Here is a 26,538-nt window from a genome sequence, read left to right on the forward strand (position 1 = left end):
TTCTTTATTTATTGAATTTCTTCCAGTTTGCACTTGATCTTAATGGTTATTAACTTTACATTGGTTTTGATTGTATCTTGTCCTTTACTCTACAGCTTACACATGTATCCAAACGTCTGCAATATGTGGTTGACTTCTCATTGAAGTTTTCTTCAAGGCTGCCAGGAGATTTTTCACCACACCAGAGCATAATTTGGATTCTTGATAATTGGTCTTCAGCAGATTATGGTAAGACTGCCATAGTTTGTAAAGAATGATATGTTCTCTTCTATCTTATGCTTTCATGTCCTTTGTTTCCAAATTCTGATGTCATACCCTTTATTAACAGGGAAACTCTCTTGTATGATTCTTGAACTATGGTTTCGATGGCATTCTTCCTTGTGGACCTATAGCCAGAAAGATTGTTTGGTATGTAATTTCTGTTTGTGTGGTATGTGTTTAATACTTGATATCTGTACACTTTTTGAACTCTTGTATTTGTGTCGTTCTACAGGGTTGTAACAACTATGAATTTGGGAACATAGTGCCCCACATGTTCTTACATCCAATAATGATTGCAGCTGATGATCAGCTTCCGTAAGATGCGTTCTTTCCTTTTTTGTGATTTAGCTGATTGCTAGGTTCAGATCCCATATCACCTGTTTACCATTGAATTTGTGCATCAAATTTTTGAGGACGACCTTTTAAAGTTGTGAATATTTAACTGTATCGTTTTGGTTGGTTGGATGCTGGAAAATTTCGTTACTTGAGTTGCACATAACTTTCCCCCAACAACACCATTTGAAGTTCCAAATTACTCTTGTTTTGCTTGGAAAAATATAATTCATATTATTCTTACCACTAGTCTACATGGTTGCCCCTAGGTAATAACACAAATTGTAGATTGAGGTGTAATTTTTTTGTGCTATATTGATTTTACATTTCATGCTTTTGCAGTGCAAATGAAGTTCTCATCAAGGATTATGCAAGCCATTGTTTTCAACGTAGAGTTTCTTCTGGATATCTTTGGTATCATGGTTTTCCAAGGAACAACATGATGACTCTGCTTCATTCTTCTGTTTTCTTCCTCTTACATCAGGTACTGTGTATATATATGCACATCTATTCATAACCTTGATAAATGAGGGTATTGTCAATATTTAGGCAGAATCGCATGCAGAGTGTGTATGATATATAGAGTGGCACACAATTAATTGAACTCCGAAATTAACTGAACTCCGAGCTGCTTAACTTGTTCAGCTGTGTCACATGGATGCACCTAAACAGCTACAGCACCTGTGTCAATGCTGGTGTTTCTTTAGCACAGCACTTTCGGTGCAGTAAGCTGCATCAGGCCCAAATTGACCATTTTAAATGCACACCTGATTAAACCAGCCCTAATAGAGGAAGGTTTATGACTTAAATGTAAAGGTAGATAAATAAGGCTGTTGAACTTCATTGTTGAATCCACAAGAACGAAGACATAGAGGATAGAACCGTTGAGATAAGGTAGAGAAAAGAGAACAAGAGAGAAGAACGAGAGAGAGAAGAGAGCTCGTTAGTTTCTTACGGCTCCCACACTTCTAATATAATAAAAAGAAGTAATTAGGGTTAAGTTTAACCCTTTACATAAAGAGTCCAATAATTATTGAAAAATTCAAAGAACTACCTAATAAAAGGCTCAACACTGCAGAAAACCTCAAAACATAAACATAACGTTTTCTCAACACTCCCCCTCAAGCTGGAGCATAGATGTGAGAAGAGAGCTCGTTAGTTTCTTACGGCTCCCACACTTCTAATATAATAAAAAGAAGTAATTAGGGTTAAGTTTAACCCTTTACATAAAGAGTCCAATAATTATTGAAAAATTCAAAGAACTACCTAATAAAAGGCTCAACACTGCAGAAAACCTCAAAACATAAACATAACGTTTTCTCAACACTCCCCCTCAAGCTGGAGCATAGATGTCTATCATGCTCGGCTTGTTACAACACTTTGTGAAATCAGATATAGGAAGAGCTTTAGTAAATATATCTGCAACTTGATCTTCAGAAGCAACATATTCAGGAGAAATAATCCCTGCTTGAACTAAGTCTTTAATATAGTGACAGTCCACCTCGATATGTTTGGTCCGTTCGTGAAAGACAGGATTATTGGCTATATGAGTAGCTGCTTTATTATCACAGACTCAGTGCATTTTAATAGGCGGTTCTATTTGAATTCCAAGACCTTCTAACATGGCTCTCACCCAAGTAATTTCAGTTGCCGTTTGAGCCATGGCTCGGTATTATGACTCTGCACTAGATCGAGCCACAACAACTTGTTTCTTGCTTCGCCAAGAAACTAAGTTGTCTCCAACAAAAATACAGAATCCCGTAGTAGACTTTCTGTCATCAATAGAGCCTGCATAATCTACATCAGAATAAGCTTCTATCCGGAGTGATGAACCCTTTTTAAATAATAGACCTTTTCCAGGAGAACCTTTTAGAAATTTCAATAGAAGCATGGCTGCATCTCAATGTGATTTTCTGGGCTTGTCCATAAACTGGCTCAGTTTTCCCACAACAAAGGATATATCAGGCCGAGTTATGGTTATATATAGTAGCTTTCCAATCAGTGATCTATATGACTTGCTATCCACAAGTTCAGATTTATCATTATATAAGTGAATACGAGAGTTCATAGGAATAAATGCAGGTTTGGTTCCAGTCATACCTGTCTCTTGGAGCAAATCAAGAACATATTTTCTTTGGGAAAGAACTAAACCTTCTTTACTTCTTGCTACTTCTATCCCCAAGAAGTAACGTAGGGAGCCAAGATCTTTAGTAACAAAGTGTTGTTGGAGATGCACTTTTGTATCTTGTATTTCTTGCTCACTGTCACCAGTTAAAATGATGTCATCCATATATATCACCATAACCACCATACCTCGTGAAGACCTTTTTATAAACAATGAATGATCTAAAGGAGATCTATGAAACCCGAATTTGGATACAACATCAGACAATTTTTGAAACCATGCTCTAGGACTCTGCTTCAAACCGTATATAGCCTTCTTTAATAAACATACCTTGGTACACTCCTCTTGTTTTTCAAAACCTGGCAGTTGCTGCATATATACTACTTCAGATAAATCCCCATATAGAAAGACATTTTTGACATCTAATTGGTACATATTCCATCCATGATAAACAACAACAGATATAATTAGTCGTATATTACCCAAACGTGCCACATGGGAGAAGGTTTCAAAGAAATCAATACCATACGTCTGTGTGTACCCTTTTGCAACCAACCGTGCCTTGTATCACTCAACTGTACCGTCAGAATTATACTTGATAGTGAAGACCCATTTTGAGCCGACAATATCTGCCCTAGATGGAGGTTCGACAAGATCCCAAGTATGGCGAGATACAAGAGAGTCCATCTCCTCCTTCATCGCTTGGTACCACTTAGAGTCCAAAAGAGCTTGTTCATGAGATATAGGAATTGAAGTAGCTGACAAGACATCAATAAATTTGCATATATGGTTTCCCAAATGAGATGTACTAATAAATTTAGAAAGAGGATGAATTGTACATTGTCTGATCCCTTTACGTAGTGCAATAGGTAAATCATCAGGATGAGAAGCATCAATGGAACACTCAGGCATATTATGTAAGTCAGAAGTACGTACCTCTCGAGAGCAAGACAGTGCAAGGTCATTAGATGATGAATTCCTTCTTGAATATATAAGAAGAGAGTCTTTAAACCGTGGACTGGAGGAATTGGGACAAGTAGGAGGTGAAATAAACGGAATGGACTCAAGTGGAATAGGAGGAACTGGAAGTGGAACAGAGGAGGGCATCTCAGATTGAGAATGTGAAGAGCTAGCAGCAAAGAACAGAGAAGACTCGTGAAAGGTTACATCAGCACTGACAAACTGTCGATTAGATATAGGATCTAAGCATCGATACCCTTTTTGATTTCGAGAGTATCCCACAATGACACACTTAGTTGTTTGTGCAGCAAGTTTATCTCGATTAGGTCCAAGTCGATGTACAAAGCATGTGCATCAAAATACCCGGGAAGGTAAAGAGAACAAGGCCTTATTTGGGTAAAGGATCTGAATTGGTATCTTGTTGTCTATTGAAGAGGAAGGCATTCTATTTATTAGGTAACATGCGGTTAAGATTGCATCTCCCCAAAATTTGGCGCATATGAGAATGAATCATTATAGTGCGGGCTACATCTAACAAATGTTGGTGTTTTCTTTCAACTACACCATTTTGTTGAGATGTATGAGGGCAGGTAAATTGTGGCACAATACCATGAGATTTGTAGAATTCAAGTAGGGAAGTAGATTTAAACTCGAGAGCATTGTCAATGCGAACAACCTTAACACAAGTACTAAATTGAGTTTTTATTTCCAAGATGAAAGATTTCAAGATACAAGACGCTTCAGATTTGTCTTTCATCAAGAACACCCAAAAAACTCGAGAAAAATCATCAACAATGGAAAGATAATAACAGGATGACAACCGACTCGAAACCGACTAGGCCCCCATACATCAACATGAACTAAATCAAATAGACTTTGGCTAGACTGACTTTGACTCGAAGGAAAAGATGTACGACTATGCTTGCCTAATTGACAAGCTTCACACTCGATGGAGGTTGAAGAAGAAATCTGAGGACATAACTGCCGAAGTTTATGAAATGACGGATGCCCAAGTCTGAGATGCCATTGGAATGCACTTGAAGATGAATCAACCAAAAGGGATGCCTCTTTAATGAATGTATCCAAGAAGTAGATTCCATCTCTCTCATGGCCTCCACCAATCTTCCTCCCAGTCGATAAGTCCTGAAATACACAAGTGCCAGGGTCAAAGATAACTCGACAATTCATCTCTTTAGTAGTTTTGCTTATAGATAACAGGTTCTTTGGGAATTCAGGAGTATAAAGCACTTCATGAACATGTAAAGATGGAGATAGGCGGACATCTCCATGACCTTCCACCGGATATAGTCTTCCATCAGCTAATCTTACATATTGGGAGGGATAAAATTTCTGCAAGTTCGAAATACTAGCATCTCCACAAAAATGTCTAGACGCTCCAGAGTCAATTATCCAACAACCATTAGAGGGAGTTCTACCTGCAGAAAATGCTGAATCTGTGATAGCAGTAGAAGCCGATGAGGTGGACGGTGCAACATTTGATCGATGCTCCATAATTAATTCAAGTTCTGCCGGAGTTAACTTGAGAGACGTGGCATCTACTGAAGCAGCAGTGGGATTCACCTTGGGATCCATACTAATGGACTGAGAGTTTGAAGCTGGTATGGAGGAGGATGTCATAGTTGTGGGCAAAGATTTTGTTCGATTTACCCACTTTGTTCCAGCACCTATCCTCTAGGTGACCAAGACGACCGCAATACGTGCATTGGAGTCTCCCACGTCCTCCTAGGCCACGACCTCTACCACGAGAAGGGTATTGTACACTTCGGCATCCTCCAAATGAGGCAAGTGCAGAAGGCTGTGAATTATTTGTAGAGGGAGGAAGGGTAACCGCCAGTCTATTTAGCCTGTTGAAGGCCTCCTCAAGATCCAGAAAATCAGACCCTGTAAGCATTTGTGCCTTGGCTGCAGAATAATCTGATGATAGTCCAGCAAGAAATTTAACAACTATCATTTGCTCCATGTGAGATTTGAGACGATGCTTGCAAGGAGGCTTTAAAGAGTTCATCTTTTCATAATTAAACTTCAATTTGGTAAAATATTCAGTTAAATCCATGTCACCTTGCTGCATTTGTAATAGTTCTTGTTGAACCTGAAGAATTTTGCTGATGTTCTTGTCTTGAGAGTATGTCTGCCGAAGCGAATTCCACATATCTTTAGCTGTGTTATAATAGCAAAGACCAGCGGCAATATGAGGTTGAGTGCTATTCATAATCCACGCACTAATTATACTGTTTTCTTCCTCCCACCGTGAATACTTGCCAATTTTTTCTGTTGGTTTATCTTCTTCTAATATATATTTCTTTCCATGTCCAACAACTGATAACATGAAAGTTCTAGCCCAAACATCATAATTAGATCCATCGAGTTTGATAGTAGATCCAAAAGAAAAAGGATTTGAGAATGCTTTGTACTCTACCCCAGCCTCAGTTGGCTGATTTCCAGGGCCATGTTGTAGATTTGCAGCCATGACAAGCCCTTGAAGATAGACGAATATGGACGTTCACGGCAGACTGAATCTAACTTAAAAATATCGTGAAGTTAATGTGCCTCAAATAAGAATACCCATTGCTACTCCACAGCTGAATATTAATAATAATGCTGTCTTTGTCTCTGCACCTCCACTACAGCAAAATTCCACTACGACAACACTAAAACACAAAGGAAAATTCTGATTTGCAGCACCCTATTTCTGCAACGTCACAGCACACTTTGGACTCCACGACAGGAATACAAATGTAGCAAAGATAACATACTAAATCTGTCGACAACAACAATACATAAAGAAGATTTCAGATCTGCAACACCGCGACAATCTCTCCAGCTTCACACCAATAGTATAGTTGCAGCAGGGAAAAAATTTATATATATTTATCTTCAGCGATCAACGGCTGTCTACACATGCTAGAAACTTTACCACCGACTGTAATCAACATGGGTTAGGGTTTTTTTATCACATTTACATATTTATGATCAAAACCCTAACCCTCGACAGGCTAAGAAATACCTTTTGTTTTCAGTCACAAGAGAGAGATAGCACCCAGACGTTGATGAGGAAGGAGGATAACGAAGGAGCTTGCTGGTTTAGAACAACATCAGCAGGGTCCCAAGACCATCTACTCTGATACCATGTTGAACTTCATTGTTGAATCCGCAAGAACGAAGACGTAGAAGATAGAACCGTTGAGAGAAGGTAGAGAAAAGAGAACAAGAGAGAAGAACGAGGGAGAGAAGAGAGCTCGTTAGTTTCTTATGGCTCCCACACTTCTAATATAATAAAAAGAAGTAATTAGGGTTAAGTTTAACCCTTTACATAAAGAGTCCAATAATTATTGAAAAATTCAAAGAACTACCTAATAAAAGTTTCAACACTGCAGAAAACCTCAAAACATAAACATAACGTTTTCTCAAGAAAGGCTATTAAACAGTTAATTAAGTGTATATATATAATATCTCGGAGTTTTAAACGGCGAGGTTTTTTATAGGATATAATACAGTGAGCTTGAAAAAAAGGGAAAAAATGTAAATTTTTAAAATAAAATAAAAAACTAAAAATGGGGAAAAATAAACTAAGTGAGAAACTAATAATACAAACATCAAAAAGATAGCTAGATTTGCAACAAATAAAAAATAGAAAATAAAGAACTGTTTGGCATTTAAAAAACTGAAAAAAATGAAAAACGTGAAAAAAACACGAAAAAATGTTTTTTCAAAAACGTTTTTTTTTTTAAGTTTTAAACTGCCATTTAATTTAACCCGTTTTTTTCGAAAAAAATGCGTTTTCTGTGACTATATATATATATAGCCACACCTTTTTTTTGGACATTGCTGTATTCGGTTTCCATGTCCGACACCCATTTGACATAGTTGTTCAGCTTCTGCTACCAACTCTTGTGGACTAGTTTCATTTCTATTTTTGGCAGGTTATATTGGCACATAAAAGTTCTTTCAAGGAAGAGGATTTTGATAAGATCAAGTCACTTACGTTTTCTGATGAAAATGGTTGTTTGAAGGTAGATCTCTTGTAATGATGATTTTGCAGTGCTCATGGGTACCAATTTTTTTTCCAACTTGTGATAATCCAGACTTTTCATATGCAGGGTGAACAATGTCAAAGCCTGGAAGAACTGATGGTACTTCTTGAATTGTCAAGTGATGGGGTGCTGAGAACATTAGTTGGTAGATGCATTGAACCTTTGCTCAAGTATTTGTGTTCTGCAAATACACCTGAGGGTAATGTAAAATTTTTTTGTTATTTTTTTATTCTTTTTGGATAGGTATGGGTGTGTTTTTTTCTTTTCACATTTCTATCCTTATGACTGTAACATGGGCTGCTTCTTTCTTTTCTAGAATAAGTTGATTTTGTGCTGACATTTTATTTCTTCTCAATAGGTTCTCTTTCTGAGCTTGGTCATGCTTGGTTGCTGATCGGGGTCTTGCATTTCCGGCTTCTTGTTTTACCAAATGCACCCGATCCTGTCACCAGATATGGTTGCAAGTTATCTCAGATAACAGAAAATATTTCACTAGTTGAATGTGAGATAAAGGTATAATTTTGCACTTACACACAAGGAAAGAGAAAGAAGCAACACACGGTTAGCTTTCAAAGAAGCAACACACGGTTAGCTTTCACTGAATTTCTGCTCGTGTCTTTAGGTGCGACGAGAGAGTGACTTTTTAGTTGGAACCAATTGTAAAGAAGCTAATAATTGGCTGAAAGAAAGCCTAGCTGTTCTGAAGGAGAAACAGGCGAAGCTGCAGAAGAAGGTTGTAAGACGTTTTCTTCTTTCCCTCTATTCATTGGAGAGATTTGGCATGTTTCACTTAAGCAACATGGTGGTAGCAGCCATTAGGATTGCTGCCTTTTTATATGTGACTACACTGAGGTTCTCTGGAAAGTTCATCACACACACACACACACCCACACCCACAAAGGTATCTTCCTGAGCACGTCTTTCATGCAGCATGAAAAAGTCTTACAGGTTTGCTTTTTCAAGTTATCTATATTATCTGTGACATGGGTGCCTGGACCGCAAAGGGAAAATTTTACCCCTTTAGATTTATTTTCCTTTTATTTTTTTGGTACCAGGATGCCAAAAAGGAAAATGCACTAGCCTAAATTTTCTGCTTCCTCATTTTGAGTGTGCTTCTTCTAGATCAGATAGCACTATAAGAAGGTGATGGAGTTGAATAGTAGATGTTGATTAACTTAAAAACCAGGTCAAGACTTTTTTAGTGAATGACAAGAGCCAGAAAGCACAACTAGATTAAATGCTTAGGTTTAGTAGCCCTCATTGGGTTCTCTGTATCAACTTTCTCAATTGTACCAATGACTCTGGTCCTGGCATTTTAGAATTTTGCGATAATGTATTTTATCTAGCTTTTACTGCCTAGGTTCATAGTTCATCAGCTGTATCTCACTCATTGATGTTTGTTTACTTTTCTTTTTATTGATCAGGTTGTGTTTCGTCCTGAACCAAGCAAGTATAATGTTCTAAAATCTCATTGTGATTCCTTCTTGGATGAGGTTTTGCTCATGGGATTGGCACAGGAGCTTGACTCAGCATTCCCACGGTTAGAACAAACCCTCAATAAGGTTTCCAACTGGCAGGTATGCATGATATGTTATATTTGTTAATATCATTAACCGTTCAAGTTTCTTGACTTTTTCCTGCTTGGTATGGTGTTTCTGAAAATAAGGCTGATAACAGCCTGAATAGTTTTGGAAATAAAGGCTGATAACTGCCAGAAGTTTATTCTCTCCAAAATGCTAGGGCCACAACACAAATGTGGAATGAATCTAAAACTCCTATTGAGAATCAGAAAGAAAACAGTTTATCACAGTGTGTTTAAATCAGGAAGACATTCTCTTATTTATAATTTTATAGACAGAAATCATGAAGAACGGTCATAGACTAGCTATTGGCTAGCTCGAACGGTTCAAAAAGGAATGGCTGGAGCTAGTCCAATGGCTAACTATCCGGTTAAGGCACATTTCTTGTCCATATTGGGGCAAAATAAAATAAAAAAAAGAGAAAAGGAACCAAAATTTACCAAAATAGAATTAAAAAAAATACAAAGCTTACAGACATAAATCTCTATACAGGCATATATATCAGATTTATACATATAAAACTATAATTGTGCATGGCATGCATGTACAGTTATAGTTAGAAATGTGTATATGCATAAATATAACATACATACGTTTATATACACCATTTCTAACAGTTTCAAATGGCAGCAATGGTTACGTATACCTTGATTCCATACCAGGTATCACATCACATAGTGTTTTGATTTTATAACATTCTTTGTATGGTAAATAAATTAGATTAAAATGATGGTTGAGGAAACTCCTATTGGTTTTTGGGTCAGTATTTTTACAGTTGCTATCAGAATTATGTTCAACCTTCAAACATGAAGGTCCAGTATGCAGGCATTGAGCATATTCTGAGATTGAGGATAATCATACGTCATATATGCAAGAGATGAGGTACAGTGATGATCATGTCTACCTTGTTTAACTAGTATCCTGGTCCTTAACCTTTGATTGGGTGTTTAAGGAAATTGCTTATGTGCGGGTACCAGATGCTTGAGTTATGTTTGGTTTGGGTTATTGCAAATAGTGTTAAAACCATGTGTAACACTGAGCCTTTGGATCCAGTTAGTTCCATATCAAAATTGAGCTATAGTGATGGGTATTACCTAACATCCTTAGTTGCAGTTATTTTCAAAGGGCACTAATATTCTCTACAGGATGCCAGACCAATTACTCAGTTACTTTGGGCCGGTGTTATTACGCTTATAATCTATAGCCCAACTAGATAATGCAATTCTGATCTGCCTTTTGATAAATCTTTTCCTCCCACTGTGTGTTCTTTTTCTTTAAAGTGATGTCGGGATGGCTGTGTTTTGATTGCTCAGGAAACATCTTCCTGCTTTCTACGACATCTTTTGGAAGAATATGCTTCCTACACTGATCTAATCCAGCCTATCCAAGTTGCAATTTACGAAATGAAATTGGGACTGTCGATGCTTGTATCAAATGCTTTGGAGAAACAATTGCTGAATAAAATAGACGAGACTGCTGATAGGATGCGAGTTTGGGTGAGTAGATTTTTGCCTTTGTTTTTGTTCATTATGTTTGCCTCATTTTCTTAGCAACCATAACTAATTATCTTTTTGGTAGAAAATGCTTCATTTTCTCATGGCATTTCCTGGCGTTGGAGAAGAAAACATGAATACTTCGAGTATGGAACCTGGTGTATATGCCACAGAGTGGATAACAGAGGAGGATGTGAACTTCTTGAAGAAGTTGTCGAATGTTTCAAGTGATGTGAGCTATCTTACATTATCAATTTTTTTTTTTGGAGGGTTTCAGTTTGATGGCATCTAAGGTTCCTGTTTATTACGTGTTGTAGAAATGCTCTTTTAGATAAAAACATGCTTCTTCTTGTAGGTCCCAGTTCTGGAGTTAAATGTGACTGTCAATCAGATTTATTTAGCACATGTAGCAAACTATGTTAGAAGTTCATTAATTATGGATAAAGCTTCGATCAAGGTGAGGTAGCCTAAGTTTAGGTTATGGAGGGTTTAAAATGTGGATAAGATAGTTCCTCATCCATTTTGAGCTGTCTTGTGTGCCAGATCATGGATAAAATATTTGACCAATTTGCGGAACTGTGGATTAAAATGAAAGTTCAAGCAAAGGAAAGGGTTGATAGTGAATCTAAAATTTACAAATTCAAGCCTTATGCCTTTAAGATCAGAAGCATTTTGGATGTAGATGTTTCAAGTCTAAGAACTATAAGCACCGAGGAAGATTGGTCTTTTGACTGGCAGGACATGCTGTTTGACCCTGAACATGGAGAGGAGGTAAAGTTTATTGAATATCCAACAATTCTTTCAATTCTTTATCAAGCCCAATCTGCCGTTCTATTTTTCTATAGTTCTATATGTCTTCACAATTTTGCATATATGAGGTGAATTTATAATTGCCTCTGGGAATAAAACAGGAAATTCTAGAGAATGATTGGAGTCGCATTGAAGAGCCACTTCTTAAGAATGTGGTGCAGGTCCACAGTCAATTGTTTGGATCACCCCAGCTTGTTAGCTGCGTGAGTTTCTACTTTTTTCATCAATTTGTATCTCTTTCTTTTACATATGATTTTTTTATTATGCCTCCTGATATCAGTGTCAAGAGCTTTCTATCGTTTTGTCTTTCTATTGATGCAAGTATTGACTACATATCGTTGTTGAGGTTGAATAGACATTGTTGAAAACTAGAGATCCATAAAATTTCTGATTTTTTGATTATGCCTCCTGATATCAGTGTCAAGAGCTTTCTATCGTTTTGTCTTTCATTGATGCACGTATTGACTACATATCGTTGTTGAGGTTGAATAGACATTGTTGAAAACTAGAGATCCATAAAATTTCTGTGACCACTTTGTTACTTTTTTGCCGTTCCTTTAATAGGTTTGGAATTCTTTTATTGTCAAACTTGTTAAAGAGGGTGCATGCCTCTGAACAGTGGAACCTCTAATCAAATTGTTTTTTAGTAAAAAGTTAAGTCCTCTTCATTGTTGATTAAAAATTGCCAAGGGGTACGTGCAGTTCAATAACGTCATACCTTTGCTTTGTTTTTTCTTTGGGTGGAGACAACAAGGAAAAGTCTGTCCACAATGAAAAGGTGCTTGGGTGTGATTTTGTCAAACGTTCATGTAGAATTCAATGATTTGGTTGTCCCTCAGCAGAGTCTAGGAGCATGCTGAACTATAAGTCCCCCTGTTACAGAGGTCAGGTTTTGCAGGTGGATTTTCAAATGGGAATATGATTAGAATGAGGAAATCGTAAACCATATCCGAGCTAATTGACATCCTGTAACATGATACTGTGAACAACATTGGAGATTTTGTTAGGCAAGAAGATGCACTATTATGCAAGCTAGGGTTTTCTAAGTGCGGACCTTGAATAAGGTTTGAGTTTGATTTCTACAGCCAAAACTGGTGTGACCAGCAAGCCATATCCAGACATGTTTGCATCCCTATTTAGAAGCACTGAGATTAAGATGTAATATGGTATTGTGATATTGTGAAGGCAATTAGAAAATTCATTAAAGAATCAATTATTTTGATTTTGAGTATATCCATCTTACATGGGGTGATGAGCTGACTCGTCAACTGTTGTCCAATTGGCTAGGCCATGGCTCATGACCAATTGGCTGATTAGATACATTCTTGTTGTTAGTACGACTTTCTTTCAATCTCTGTGTGTGTGTGTGTGTGTGTGTGTGTGTGTGTGTGTGTTTGTGTGTGTGTGTGTGTGTGTTTGTGTGTGTGTGTGTGTGTGTTTGTGTGTGTGTGTATATACAGGTGGCCATTGCCACCCTTCCTTCGTATCAGGGTATATATATATCACACATACCTTACCATACCAATTAACTACTCAGTTGACTTTGGTATTTACCAACTAGCTAGTTTATTTATCTATTATATATTATTCACTAGCTAACTTTCCCACTACACAGTCAAATAAATATATCTGACTGGAACTGACTTGAAGCGAACTAGCATTGTCTAGCCTTTTGTGGGCCTTCGCTGCCTGTGTCTGACTTCTGATTTTGGTAACTTAGCTTGCAGTAGTTTTAACCTTTTCACATTTTTTTATATCTTTTGAGAAGCACATTACAGTAAGTAGTAATTTTGGAACGTCCCAGAGTGATTAATGGTATTCAGCATTAACAATGCTTTCTTGATAGTTTGTATCATTGAAAATTTTGTGGATTTTGTGGCAGATGCCACTTTCAGAAGCTCCTTGAAACTTGTTTTTCTTAGAGTAGACACATTTGCTACCTCAGCACCCTGAGCTAAAAAATTTTGTCTTAGTTCAAATAACTATTCAAGCATATAATAATCTTTAGTTATTCTTTATCCTCATTATGTATTACATGCAGCCTGGCAGAGTTGAGGTCAGCGTTCAAGACAGAGTAGATTCATTTATGCTATCCTACGGGTTTGGAAGGAGGATTTTGAATGGTAAGTTGCCTTATTTTGTTAAGCTTTTGTTGATGGTGATACTCAAAGTAATCTTTGGAGCTATCACTTTATTTCCAGGATTACCACCTTCCTTGCCGTCAAAGTTAGATGCACACATTATGTTGGGACATCTGTTTCACACGTGTTTGAAATCAAATGAATATGCTGATCCGGCCCTCCAGCCTTTTAGGCCCTATAATTTTTACAAGGTTGTAAGGAATGTTCTTCACTTCCTTTGGGTGTGTGCATGTGTGTGTATTAAAACTGCTGTTCTTTAAACCATTTTGCAGGATCCAAATGCTCCTCAGTTGGTTCGTATGGTCAAGCCACTTGCATCTCTCCATGATTGGGTGTTGGATCTTTTGAGGGAGCACCCTGACCAACCGGCCCTTGAGCAAATCTGCAAAACATTAAAGATGCTTATAGACATTCCACTAAGTACACCCTTAGTGCAGGTGCCACTTTCTTAGTATACTCTGTTTTCTATGTTCCCTCCTAGTTGAGGAATCTTAGGATATTCAGTTTTATAACGTCATACATTTTAACTCTCCTGTTAAGGTACTCGTCATGTTGCAATTTTTGCTTGGTCGGTTTCAATCTTGGGAAGAAAATACTTTAAAAATTCCATCTATCACTGGTAAAGTGTGCTTCATATATCCCTGTGTTCTTGTATTTTCTCCGGATCAGCTTCTTCAAAGTCCTTTTCTCTTGTTGTCAGCTAAGGTGCAACCAATCTTTTTCCTTGTTTCTGATTGGCTGAGGATGGAGTCTGATATGTGGCCTGGATTGCTTGATGATGTCCAACGGAAATATGAATCTGCTGCTGGAAAGGTGTGTCAAATTGATTTTGTTGTCTAGGGTCAAATCTGGACACTTTATTATTTTATGTTACTGTTGCAGCTTTGGTTTCCCCTGTATTCAATCATTTATCAAAGTCCTTCCAAGTCTGCTGAGGATGATGGTGAATCTGCAATTAATGTGTAAGCCACTTATGTTTGGTATCCTTAAGTTTTCGATCTTAGGAATGACACATTCAGAAGCATATTTCTCACCTAAATCACATGTGCAGTCTGGAGGAGTTCATAGAAACATCAAATGTTGGTGAATTTAAAAGTCGTCTTGAGCTTCTGCTTGCATTTCATGGGCAGATCAATATGCAGTTGAATCTTGAAGACTTCTCTGACGAAAAACTAAGGTGAGATTGTAAAATATTGTTTTAAGTACCCTCCTTATCAATGTTTTGTGGGGCAATGAATTCTTTAGGTAATTCGCTTATGTTTCTGAGGCTGGCTCAGTCAACGACAAGCTATGCGTACATAAGGTCCATTGCTTGATCTGTTTAAGCATTTGCAGGTTTCGTTTGGTGAAAAGCTCTTGTATCTTATATAACATATTTGGATATTACATCCAGTACCTGCCTTTGTAAGTCTCATTTCATGCATACTCTTCTCCATCTCAAAGTTATTTTCTGGCTGCACTCATTGACAATTTTTTTGTGAATGTGAGTTTCTGATTTGACCCATTGATAATTTCTTTGTGGCTTGGCATATTTTTCACTTCAGGGTTGATAGGTACATTAGTAATAGCAAGGCAAGTGTGAAATTAGAGCTTGAAGAACTTTCAAAGCTTACAAAGTGGGAGCATCATAGTTATCATGCATTAATGGACTCATCTAAAAGAACTCGCCAGAAGCTGCAGAAGCTTGTACAGAAGTTTAATGTAAATAAACTGATTGCTCTGTTATTTGATTCTTGCTTCGTCTTTCTTTCTCAATGAGCTGATGTTCCAACTGCTGCTTTTTTGTTTCATGCTGCTTTTTTGTTTCATTTTGTGCTACTTGATACATCTATCTCGGTATTCTACTGGATATCAAGGGTGATAACTAATTACTAAGCTGTATGAAAGCAGTATGCAAAAAAAATTTCCTTTTTATTCTTCAAAATTTCCAAGCATGCATGACATTGTGTGCAACTGAAATTTGGATAAGGTCTATTGTTTTCCCGAAACGCCTAAAGCACCTCTTTTAGGTGCTAAACACAGCCTTTTCTGCCAATGGTCAAATAAGTAAGCACTGCAACCGGCACACTTTAACCTCGGAACTTCATTTTATAGGTCACATTATGCTGGAATAGGCTTGTACTTTTGGTAAAAGATGGCAGCATGGCTTTCCAAGTGATGTATGCTAACCCATTCTTAGAGTTTTATGTTTTAAAACAGTTCAAACTTTTTGTATTTTAGAAGAGGTTCATGTAGTTTTAGTAAACAATACGGCTGAACCAGGAATTTTACGAAGCATAGAGGTGGCAGTCTCAGAAAGGTTAATCCAAGGCCTTTATTGACAGTTCCATGAAACAACAGTTAATGTGTATCTTTTTTACAGATCAACAAACCAAATAGATAAAAGAAAAGCAAATATAGAAACACCAAATTATAAGTAGTAATATCTGATGAAGGTGGCCTGCAGGTAGAGCAGAAGTGTATCCTAGTTTTGTCCAACCCTTGGTCTCCTCTACCATCCGAGTCGATCCTGTCTCCTCTATCAACCAAGTCTATCTTTCAGGGAATTAATGTGTTCATTTTTTCAATGATCTCTCCCCCTCTGCTCTCACCTTTCTCCCTTTGTGTGTTTGCAAGGTGATTTTAGCAGGTTGCATCGACATTGGTTTATAGTGTTCCTTTACTCTAACATGGTCTGTGAAAATCAAATTCTTTGTGAAACAGGACATGCTGCAGCAGCCTATCATGGTTATTATAAACAAGGAAGTGTCAAGTTCAGGAACTGATGCTCCAACCCTTCCTGTGCTTACACGTCATGGTTCTGGGACTAATCCCAATTGGCTACTTGAAGGGATAGATCTTGACAAGCTTAGCACCTCTAACAGGTTCCTGCAAACATCCACACGTGTGCATTCCTTTTCCTGTACCTTCACAGCTTATGATATTTCTATGACTTCTTGTTTTAGGACTTTCTGGGGAAGTCATTGGCCAAAGAAGGTTATATCCATTCTGGAACATTTTGGGTCTGATATTCAGCAAGTTGATTTTGTTAACATTTTTGAACAAACAGAAGGTTCAGATGTCGTCCATTCTCTTCTGATTTTTGCTATGTATCACCTTAAATGATCTCATTATGTTTTCTCTTGTCTACTTGTTTTGCATTAATTTTATTTTCAGAACAACTGCGACTCAGTATTCGGAGAATGAAGAATATGCTATGTTCTTTCTGCTATGAAGATATTATGGACAGTGTTCAGGAGCCATATGAGAGGGGCTTGAAACAAGTTAATGATATCTTTATATGCAGCACTCAGCTTGTTGATCTCTGCAAACAGAAAACCTACAATGTGAAGAAAAGGAGAGCTTTTGCTAGTCTTCTGAAGGTCCTAGAAAGAAGTGGATTGTCCAAGCATAAGGTATAGAAAGTTTTTTTTTTTCTTCATTATCAAGTAGCTATTCAAAATAACCATGAATGTCAAAATTATATATCATGGTGAAAGTTGAGATGAATCTAAATGGCATGCATTACAGAGGCTAGTTGCAGCCAACATAATTGCAGATTCTTTGAGGCTATTGTGTCTCTGCTTGCTTTCAGATTCTAGCCTTGGGCGCTATGTCTTTTATTTTTGAGCAGGGCATGCATTGCAGGCCTATTCCTTTACTTTACAATCATTATCCATCTTTTAGGAGCATCTTTCTTATGGATATTAATTGTGGTCTCACTATAATACACTGGCTTTTTTCTCTTCATCATCTTGTAATTCTTGTTGGATGTTGCTTTGCTATTGTCTTACTATATTATACTGGGTGAGTTTTCATCATCTTCTTGTAAATCTTGTTGGATGTAGGTTTGCTACAACGATCATATACTTGACCATACCTGGAAAAACAATCTTATATTGGCTATGTCTTTAACAGGTTGAGCATGATACACACAGCTGGTTTCTTCAGCCTGCCTTTGAAGTGCAGCACTTCCTTCATCTCGAGGAACTTTCTACTGTATCTTCCTGTGAGATCAATCATGGTTCTGTTGGTGCAAACATTGAATCAATGTGGAGAATAGTCAATCTGTACTACTACAGGAATTGGGCAATGATGCAGCAGTTAAATGCAGTTAGAGTGAAGTTCCACAAAGATTTGACTGTTGAACAGGTTAATGTCCAAATGTCCCAGGGTTTTTAATATTGCAGATGATGTGAATATTCACAGTGCTTGAGTAGTGTAACTCACAACTGTAGATAGCTACTTAATGTATGTATGTGCATGTTCTGCGTTTTGTAGGTTGAGTCATCAACATCTTTCATTGGGCATCTTATACTGATCCAGCAACATCATAGGGTGCTTGCATATGGACTTTCAAGCAAGCTTCAGAGTTTGAGGAAGCTTCTATCACCAATGGAAATACATGGTATAGAGGGCAGTTGTTTAATACACTAGACATGCTGTTTTGCATTCTGCTTGATGCTTGACAGTACTTGCCTCTGCAGGTCTTGGCCTTAGTGCTACTTTTGATCTCACTCATGAGCAACATGCAACTTATAAATCAATGTGGCATCAAAAGGCAAGTATACTTGTTGTATATGTGCATTCATGTTAGTTTGTTATCATCTACTTCTTGTACTGATTTTTGTTGTCTTTCATTGGTGCAGACGGTCTTTGATAATCTATGCCAAATGTTTAGGGAGTCATTGTTGTTGCTTGGGAATATTAAAGGCGTTCATCTTAGCAGCTGTGATGGAGTGAGGGATGATGTTAATGGGTTTGTGACTTTGATTGAGAAATTTGCTCCTATTGTTCAGCAATCCAAGGTAAAGTCCAGACGCTCTTCCCATTACCCGTCTTCTTTTTCCATTCTTACCTGAAGATACTGAAGTATCTGTTATGAACAGGCTTTGCTAGACAAGTATCTTCTTTGTAATGATAGCGTTCTCACTGCTCCTCCTATGCATCCTCTCCTTATTACAAAGCGAATGGAGGAGTTTGTGATTCAAAACTTTGAAGTCTTGAGTGAGATTGAAAAGGGCATTCAGATGATTGCTGGGGGGAACTTAGAACCTGAATCTGGGAAAGATTGCCTCATAAGACAGCTCATGAACATCATTGACAAGGTGTGGTGTTCTCTTATATTGTAAAATATTTTTGCAATTGGTAGTATTATTTTCTCCACTGCTTGTTACTTGTCAAATTGCCTTTTATGTATGTCTGTGTCGGTGGCTTCTTAATTTGTTTCCTGTCAGCTGTTCATATTGGTAAATGTGGACTGGCAGTTGACTTGGGGTCACTGGTTGGTTCCTGTGAGCACTGAGCAGTCACAAAATGAAAGTAAGCCAATAGTAGTTGACTAGTTTCTCGATTTGTAAGACATTCCTCAAGATGTATAGAGGGTGTCATGGTGTTCTCTTTTTCTCAACTATTGTCAACTCTTCTAGTTAAACTCTCAAGTACCATATCTATATAAAAACTTGTTTATGCCAACTTGCCGATCCTTATGTGAATCTATTTTCGAATTTGGTTTCAGTCTCTTGTTAGTCATCATGACTAACTTTTTGGCATCTTGTCATGCAGCAGCAAGAGTTGGAGATAGCTGTTTTTTTTTTTCAAGCCAGTCTGATCTCTTATTACTTGTCCTGGATCAACCTTTTGTTGTATGCACTATGCATAATAAGTCTGAACTTCCAATATCTCATCATGCAAAAGCCAAGAACGTGACTTGGTAGCCAAATTGATCGTGTTCTTATTTGTTCCAGGGTAAGGAGATAAAGATGGAGTTCAACCTTGATAAGGGGCCTGAGGGTCAACCAGAAAAGGTGCAGAGTCAAGAGACTTCATTTGTTGAGAACCTCAAAGAACTGGGTGGTTCATTTATGGAGTCACTTGAAAGGACTCTAAAAGAAGTGATGGGTGCTTTTGAAAATAATTTCTCCTTGCATGAAGATTATGCTCTGGCTGATGAGTGGATGTCGGGAAATATTTCCAAGTTAGGTTGCTTATTTAAGCAGAAAATGGAAGACTTAAATTTGGATACTATTGGTGATGCACTTCAGTGCACAATCATTTCCGCAGTATGTTTCCACCAAATTGGTTTGCACTATCTTGTTATTGTTACAGAACTATAGCCTTTTATCGATGACTCATTTTTTTTGTCTATAGTTCTGTAACCTGTTTCTTCAAGGTGATTTTATCTGATCTTGTTGAATTTCGACAGGGCAAACTTGTAGATTATGCTGATGATAAGTTATCTAAGATGTGCTCTAGATTGCGAATTCATTTGAAGAGTCTTTTTCTGTTGGTGGACATGGCTTTGTGTGCTGGAGAGAGAATCTTGTTCGAATTTCTCATCTTCCACAGAAGTGTATGGATTTCTTTCCTGTAGTTCATTGTTCTCAAAGGTCTTCGGTTTTTGGCTAATGACTGGCAATTTCCCTAACCTGATTCCAGGTTGCAGAGTTGACTTCCATGCTTGCAGATGTCTTCTTGTCGATGTACATGGAAGGGTTTGGAGTGGCAGAAATTGATCAAGATGAGGCTAGCTCTGGTGCCAAATACCAGGATGCGACTGGAACAGGTATGGGGGAGGGTGAAGGAATTACTGATGTAAGCAATCAGATAGATGATGAAGAACAGCTGCTTGGTGTTTCTGATAAAGTAAGCATATGTAGATTGACTCTATTTCTCACTTTTGTAACTATTTTCAGAATAACTTATTGCCTTATCCTTTTAATTTGTGATTTTTTGCTACCATTCAGAGTAAAGGAGGAACTGATCCCGGAGATCCTGTACCTAGTGCCAATGACATGGGAATAGAAATGGAGCAACATTTTGATGGTGATACCTTCAGCCTTAGTGAAGATTCTGAGGAACATGAGAGTGAAGGTGGTGATGATGACAACTTGGAATCTGTAATGGGACAAACAGGAGATGATAATGAAATAGTTGACGAGATGCCGTGGGACAAGGATAAAGATGCTTCTCCTGATGACAAGAAGGAAAAATATGAGAAGGGGCCATCTGTCAAAGAGTCAGATTCAACCATCAAAGAACTTGGGGCTAGGGATGATTCTTCTTCGCATATGGATGAAGACAAGGGTCTGGACAATGACAAACTCACCAAGCAGCAAGAGCAAGATGTTGCAACTGACGGTGGCAGTGAAACTTCGGAGGATAGGAATATGGAAAAGGAAAATGCATGTATTGATCATGCAGGTATTAATTATGATGAGGAAGAGTTCAATTTGGGAGATATGGAAGCAAGTGAAGACAGTGCCCCAAATGGAGCTGAGGGAGAGGACTTGGCTCCTGATGAAACTGTTGATCAATCACATGAACTTGAGGGTAAGGATGAAGATATGATTGAGGCAAATTCATCTGAAGATGGTTCCAATCCTAGGAGTGAAGATGAAACTGCAGCTGTTGAAGATCTGTCTGCAGGCACCCTTGAAAAGGGAAGTGATGAAGGAAAGCAACTGGATCAGGCAAATGTTGCTGATCAGCTGGTGCACAACACAAATTCTGCTGATGAAGTGAATGGTAGTGATTCCCTTGAATCAAGCCAGGGACCAGAATTACAGATGGGAAATGGCAATCAATTTCCACACATGCCTGATGGGGTGCCAAAAAATGACGTTCCTAATTCTCAAGGTTTGGTTGCTTGCACTAGCAAGAATGGGGACATGACTGCAGGCCAAGCCATGGAACATCCATCAGTTGCAGAATCAGTTCCACTTTCAAATAAAACCCGCCCAAACCCCTGCAGGAGTATGGGTGATGCCTTGAAAGAATGGAAAGAGAGGGTAAGAATGGTGTCAGAGACTGACACGAATAAAATGGATCAGCTTAGTGAAACTGGTGATGAAACTGGTGATGAATTTAGGTTTGCCTCTGAGCTTGAAAAAAGCACCTCCCAGGCTCTTGACTCCGCTACTTCTGATCAGATAGATCATAAAGTCAACTTGAAAAATTCCTCATCAGTGAAAGAAGATCTTGATGACCAAATGATTGAGTCAAGTGGTTCATATGCAGAAAAAAATTATCTACCTACACAAGAAGTTTTGCCTTCCTTCCATCTTGCTAGAGAAGAAAGAACTAATGTCCTTCCTGAGCCAGAATGCTCAGGTGCCGTTTATGATGGAATTGAGTCGCCACATGCTGATGAACGCATAAGGAGCAGTTCAGGAAATATAGTTTTTGTTACAAATCCCAATTTTAAAGATGGTCTCTCCGAACTTGAAAATCATCCAATGAATCATTCAGACTTGAACAAAATGAGGAAAGATGTTGCTGAACTGTCACATGATGTTACGCATAATGCCAACAAAATTTGGGCGAGGTATGAAAAAATTACTGGCTCACTGTCTCAGGAATTGGCCGAGCAACTACGGCTGGTTATGGAACCTACTTTAGCTAGCAAACTTCAAGGAGACTATAGAACTGGAAAGCGGATAAATATGAAGAAGGTTAGTCCATCTGGAATCTGGATTATATAGGTGCTCTCTTTTTGCACGTTCTATATGTGTGTGCAGCTTGACTAAACTATAAACCATATATATATATATAAATATATATATATTATGTCTTTCATGTTTTATTTTCTCGTGCAGCCTAACTATGCCAAATACATGTGGAGTTCCTAGGAACTTTTTCTCATATATGTGAAATTGGCAGGTTATTCCATATATTGCTAGTCACTTTCGAAAGGATAAGATATGGCTGAGGCGGACTCGACCTAGCAAACGGGATTATCAAGTCGTTGTTGCAATTGATGATTCCCGCAGTATGGCTGAAAGCCAATGTGGCCATATTGCAATTGAAGCATTGATTACAGTCTGTCGTGCCATGTCACAACTTGAAGTTGGACAAGTGGCAGTTGCTAGTTTTGGGGAGAAAGGGAATATACAATTGCTTCAGGATTTTCATCAGCCATTTACGTCTGAAGCTGGAATCAAGGTAACTATGCTTAGCTACAGCTTTAGAAGTATGCTGATAAGTGATAACTATGTGCAAGTGCTCAACAGGCAGGATGATAAGGCCTATTTTCAAAATTGAACTGTTGTCAGTGCATATTAGTGAGCTTATTAACTGAAATGTAGAAACTCAAAGCAATTACATAGTGGTAACTAGGTTGAAGTTTCTTTCTCACACGGTAATTCAAGTTTTGTTATGATTAAGTCCTTTTAATTTTTAGCCCTTGTAATATGCTGGAGATTCATCTTAACAAGATGGGTTTGGATCCTGAATCAGGTCCATCAAAGATTGTTTGTGGTATTAGATCCAGCCTGTTGGAACCAAGCTGTTTGTGTCCAAGTATACATAGCTAAAGTTGTCTCTAGGTGATCTATATGTACGAGAACCAAGCTAACGGAAGTTTCATTGTTTCAGTGGCAGCTTTACCTGTGTGTTTTCACTGTCTTCAGTTATAGCTGAATCCAAGCATGTTTTTTGCACCCTTTAACAATTTTGTGGCCTGTTTTCTGATGGTTGGCTTTGTTGCTTGCTTTATCAGATGATTTCAAGTTTATCATTCAAGCAAGATAATTCCATTCTAGATGACCCCATGGTCGATCTTTTGAATTACCTGAATGGCATGCTAGATGCAGCAGTGATAAATGCACGTCTTCCATCCGGACAGAACCCATTGCAACAACTTATTTTGATCATAGCAGATGGCCGGTTCCATGAGAAGGTACACTTGGTCATATTCATGTCTGGCTTTTCTTATTAACTTGACGGAAATCTCATGGTTTCACTTCTACCAGGAGAATCTGAGGCGTCGTGTAAGGGATGCTTTGAGCCAAAGGCGAATGATTGCCTTTCTTATTGTTGACAGCCCACATGAATCTATCATAGATGTCCAGGTAACCCTTTCACCTTTTGTACTTTCATTTGTCATTTTCCAACTTACTCATCTAACATTCATTTCTTGCCGTCAGTCGGTCTCTTTCTTAAATGGTTCCCCAACCTTCTCCAAGTACCTTGACACATTTCCATTCCCATACTACATCATCTTGAGCAATATTGAGGCCCTCCCACGAACTCTCTCTGGTTTGCTCAGACAGGTAACTGCTTTCTCTACGGGAACTAAATTCTTGTTTATGATTTGTGATTTGCGAATCTCAAGATTGGGCATATGGAGACGTGCACACACACACACAATGAAGAGATATGTTTACATCATCAATAAGAACATCTTTTGCAAAAACAAAAAAAATTATTATTTGGCTGACTTGGGCCAAGTTTTGTTGGTTGGGACAAGTCAACTATTGACTGGCCCAAGTTTTCTTCTAACCAATTAACATCACTTTTTAGACTCAGTATGGTCTAGATCTGAATGAACTCAGGCAAGTCACGGCTCAGAGTTTGCCAACTACGTTCTTGCTTAATATTTTCTATAGTATGTTTCTCCAGGAAGCTGATGCTTTTTTCGGTTTCAGTGGTTTGAACTTATGCAGATAGCAGATGAATAATTTGGGGAATACTGTGAGCAAAAACGCTTTGTTTTGGTTGGCCTATCAGGGTTTTCTCATGGCAAGGGTGTCTCCGGTTGCAAAGCATCTTAAGATGGTAGTTATTAGGGTTTGTACATCCTTTGCTTGTTCAGAAGGTCTAATGACACTTAGTCATTGCATTTATAAACATCTAAGCTCTTGTATGTACAGTTATTTATATTTGTACGCTTGCCTATTTGATGCTTTAGTGATAAATATTTTTTTATTAATGTATATAATTTTAATTTTCAGATATTGGTATTTTACACATACTTCACATTTAGTCCACCAGTTTCCTGATCCCTAAGTTTTCCCTAAGAGCACAATCATTACTGCCCTCGTGCCACTTACCTTCGTGCCACTGTGGGTGTTGAGTTGTATATCTATCTAATATTTGAGTACGAAGTTGTGGATTGCGAGCCTGTTGTTTGTGGTCCTCATCATTCTGAAATCTCAGGACAGCAACTTCGTGTGGGCAAGGTGAGATTCATCTGGTGCCTACTGAATGTTGTTATCCTGTTTAATGCAACTCGCCAGCAAGCTGTCAGAATATTTTTTCAAGTCGTGTTAGTCCGCATCTCACTTGCTGGATAGCCTTACAGTTTCATTGAGAAGCTGTCTTGATTGCTGTTCGTTGCTGCAGATTCTTGCCTGTCCTTTGGTGACGGGTGGGGGCATCGCCACTCTGTCGCTAAGTAGCATGAGTGCAGTCTGGATTGCTGAGGTGCCCAATCTCAGTAATTTTCTGTTAGTTTCACTGCTTCCGACAGGGTTTCATGCACTTGGGCTGGGTTGGTAAGCCTTAAGGCATTCTAGTTAAAAAAAAAAATTGAGGGCCACAACAGAAAACGGGAACGATCGTGTTTTATTTTTTAAGAGCGTTTGAATAGCACTTCTACGTGCGTACATTTTGTCTTTTTGGACGAATTACTTAAGATTAACGCAAAAGCTAGGTTTTTGCAAGTTAGGACACCAAGACTGGTAGTTTTTGCCCCAATTGGGCGTCCTGACAGTTGCGGAATCAGTCTAGATGCAAAGCCGGTGCTTGTCATGGTCTTCTTCAGCTTTGAAGGCAAAGCATATTTGCAGGTGCATCATTAAAAGTGGGGTTCTGGTTTTCTCGAACACACTGGCCTGGTTTGAAGGACATAGAGACAGCTAGTAGTGTGAGGCTTTCTTATCGTTTGGGGGAAGAGAACAATGCACCCAAAGCACGAGAATATTAAGACAAATGTGTCGAGTTTCTTGCGGTGTCGCTTAAGAGGACGTTTCTTAACATGCGCTTTTGTCTCTAATTCGAGTAGCTGCATGTAAGAATCTTCAAATACGAGCATCATTCTGCCCTCAAAACCTGATGTAATTCTTACCTTTTCCATGCGTTTCATATTCTGCGTATAATATAATCAATGTTCCATACCAGGACACAGAGGAGTAACTGTGGATTTCAAGGTTAAAAACTCAAATATGAAGGTTTTGCCTGCTTCGTGTCTGGCCTATGACCACAAAATTATATTTCCCCGTCTTTCAAGGAAAAAAGCGGACAAGGGATACAACTGCAGAAACAGGGAGGCACAGTGAAATGTATGATCTCATCTACCTGTTTTTATTTTTAACATGAGAAAGACAGACTGAGAGTGCACAGTTTGGAGTGGTATGGACATGAGGTAAGCAAGTGGTATGAAGTAAACCTTATTGCGATGTCGAAAGGAGACGTGTAGAGGATGGTATAGATTACACACCCAGTGAGAGGCCAAGAGGACTAAGCTTATAATTCAATACCCCAACACTCGAAACCCAAATTGATCTGGAAGTTTGGATTTTGGCTCACACTCTGTTTCATTAAAGCGGCTCCCATTGAATTGGATTTCGTTTCTGGAGTCCAAGCAACCCACCCAACAACATCTTTGATTGAAAAGAACTCCTTCACGGTTTTCTTTTGGAACTTTTGCACTTGAAAAGTAGGTTACCCAAAATGAGAACTGAGACTTGACTTTTGGCTTCTTTCTTCTTCCGATTTGGGGTTTGGAAATCATGAAACAGAGAGAAAAAAAAAAGGGACCCTCGAGAATCGTTGGTGCCAAAAGTGGGATAGAAAGGAACTAATAAATAATACTTGCCGTCTTTAGCCGCTGGTTTTACCGTGGCTAAGGAGTTCTGTCCCCGAATTGAGTACACTCTTGGACTACGACGATGGACGGTGACCCGGGCAGGTTAAGGATGAAGTACGGTGATTGGAGACTGCAGTAGAGGATGTTGCAGGAAAGAAGCGGTATACGAAGGAGGGAGAGTGCGAGTCGAAAGGAAAATATCTACGGGTTGCAAG

At 38.4% G+C, this 26,538-nt stretch overlaps 1 protein-coding gene across 4 annotated transcripts in view; it reads left to right on the forward strand.

The window, feature by feature from the left end:
* LOC116254442 (midasin) overlaps positions 1 to 24,466 on the forward strand; it is a 65,084-nt gene extending 40,618 nt beyond the window's left edge. For all 4 annotated transcript variants that reach the window (XM_031629836.2, XM_031629839.2, XM_031629838.2 and 1 more), the window contains exons 39-78: positions 96 to 228; positions 329 to 408; positions 494 to 576; positions 937 to 1,078; positions 7,621 to 7,710; positions 7,798 to 7,930; positions 8,090 to 8,244; positions 8,354 to 8,464; positions 9,156 to 9,308; positions 10,625 to 10,807; positions 10,890 to 11,036; positions 11,160 to 11,261; positions 11,348 to 11,575; positions 11,716 to 11,817; positions 13,656 to 13,737; positions 13,816 to 13,946; positions 14,028 to 14,192; positions 14,296 to 14,374; positions 14,456 to 14,568; positions 14,638 to 14,717; positions 14,807 to 14,932; positions 15,091 to 15,159; positions 15,300 to 15,456; positions 16,459 to 16,619; positions 16,701 to 16,807; positions 16,912 to 17,150; positions 17,653 to 17,886; positions 18,016 to 18,142; positions 18,222 to 18,295; positions 18,384 to 18,542; positions 18,624 to 18,842; positions 19,482 to 19,796; positions 19,940 to 20,086; positions 20,173 to 20,379; positions 20,481 to 22,187; positions 22,396 to 22,677; positions 23,234 to 23,413; positions 23,487 to 23,585; positions 23,661 to 23,786; positions 24,162 to 24,466. In XM_031629836.2, coding sequence (XP_031485696.1) covers positions 96 to 228; positions 329 to 408; positions 494 to 576; positions 937 to 1,078; positions 7,621 to 7,710; positions 7,798 to 7,930; positions 8,090 to 8,244; positions 8,354 to 8,464; positions 9,156 to 9,308; positions 10,625 to 10,807; positions 10,890 to 11,036; positions 11,160 to 11,261; positions 11,348 to 11,575; positions 11,716 to 11,817; positions 13,656 to 13,737; positions 13,816 to 13,946; positions 14,028 to 14,192; positions 14,296 to 14,374; positions 14,456 to 14,568; positions 14,638 to 14,717; positions 14,807 to 14,932; positions 15,091 to 15,159; positions 15,300 to 15,456; positions 16,459 to 16,619; positions 16,701 to 16,807; positions 16,912 to 17,150; positions 17,653 to 17,886; positions 18,016 to 18,142; positions 18,222 to 18,295; positions 18,384 to 18,542; positions 18,624 to 18,842; positions 19,482 to 19,796; positions 19,940 to 20,086; positions 20,173 to 20,379; positions 20,481 to 22,187; positions 22,396 to 22,677; positions 23,234 to 23,413; positions 23,487 to 23,585; positions 23,661 to 23,786; positions 24,162 to 24,194 — 7,260 coding nt within the window. In that variant the 3' untranslated portion in view covers positions 24,195 to 24,466. The remainder of the gene's footprint in view (positions 1 to 95; positions 229 to 328; positions 409 to 493; positions 577 to 936; positions 1,079 to 7,620; positions 7,711 to 7,797; positions 7,931 to 8,089; positions 8,245 to 8,353; positions 8,465 to 9,155; positions 9,309 to 10,624; positions 10,808 to 10,889; positions 11,037 to 11,159; positions 11,262 to 11,347; positions 11,576 to 11,715; positions 11,818 to 13,655; positions 13,738 to 13,815; positions 13,947 to 14,027; positions 14,193 to 14,295; positions 14,375 to 14,455; positions 14,569 to 14,637; positions 14,718 to 14,806; positions 14,933 to 15,090; positions 15,160 to 15,299; positions 15,457 to 16,458; positions 16,620 to 16,700; positions 16,808 to 16,911; positions 17,151 to 17,652; positions 17,887 to 18,015; positions 18,143 to 18,221; positions 18,296 to 18,383; positions 18,543 to 18,623; positions 18,843 to 19,481; positions 19,797 to 19,939; positions 20,087 to 20,172; positions 20,380 to 20,480; positions 22,188 to 22,395; positions 22,678 to 23,233; positions 23,414 to 23,486; positions 23,586 to 23,660; positions 23,787 to 24,161) is intronic.
* The last annotated feature ends 2,072 nt before the right edge of the window (positions 24,467 to 26,538 follow it).

The sequence above is a fragment of the Nymphaea colorata genome, chromosome 5, assembly GCF_008831285.2.
Source record: "Nymphaea colorata isolate Beijing-Zhang1983 chromosome 5, ASM883128v2, whole genome shotgun sequence".
Lineage (NCBI taxonomy): Eukaryota > Viridiplantae > Streptophyta > Magnoliopsida > Nymphaeales > Nymphaeaceae > Nymphaea > Nymphaea colorata.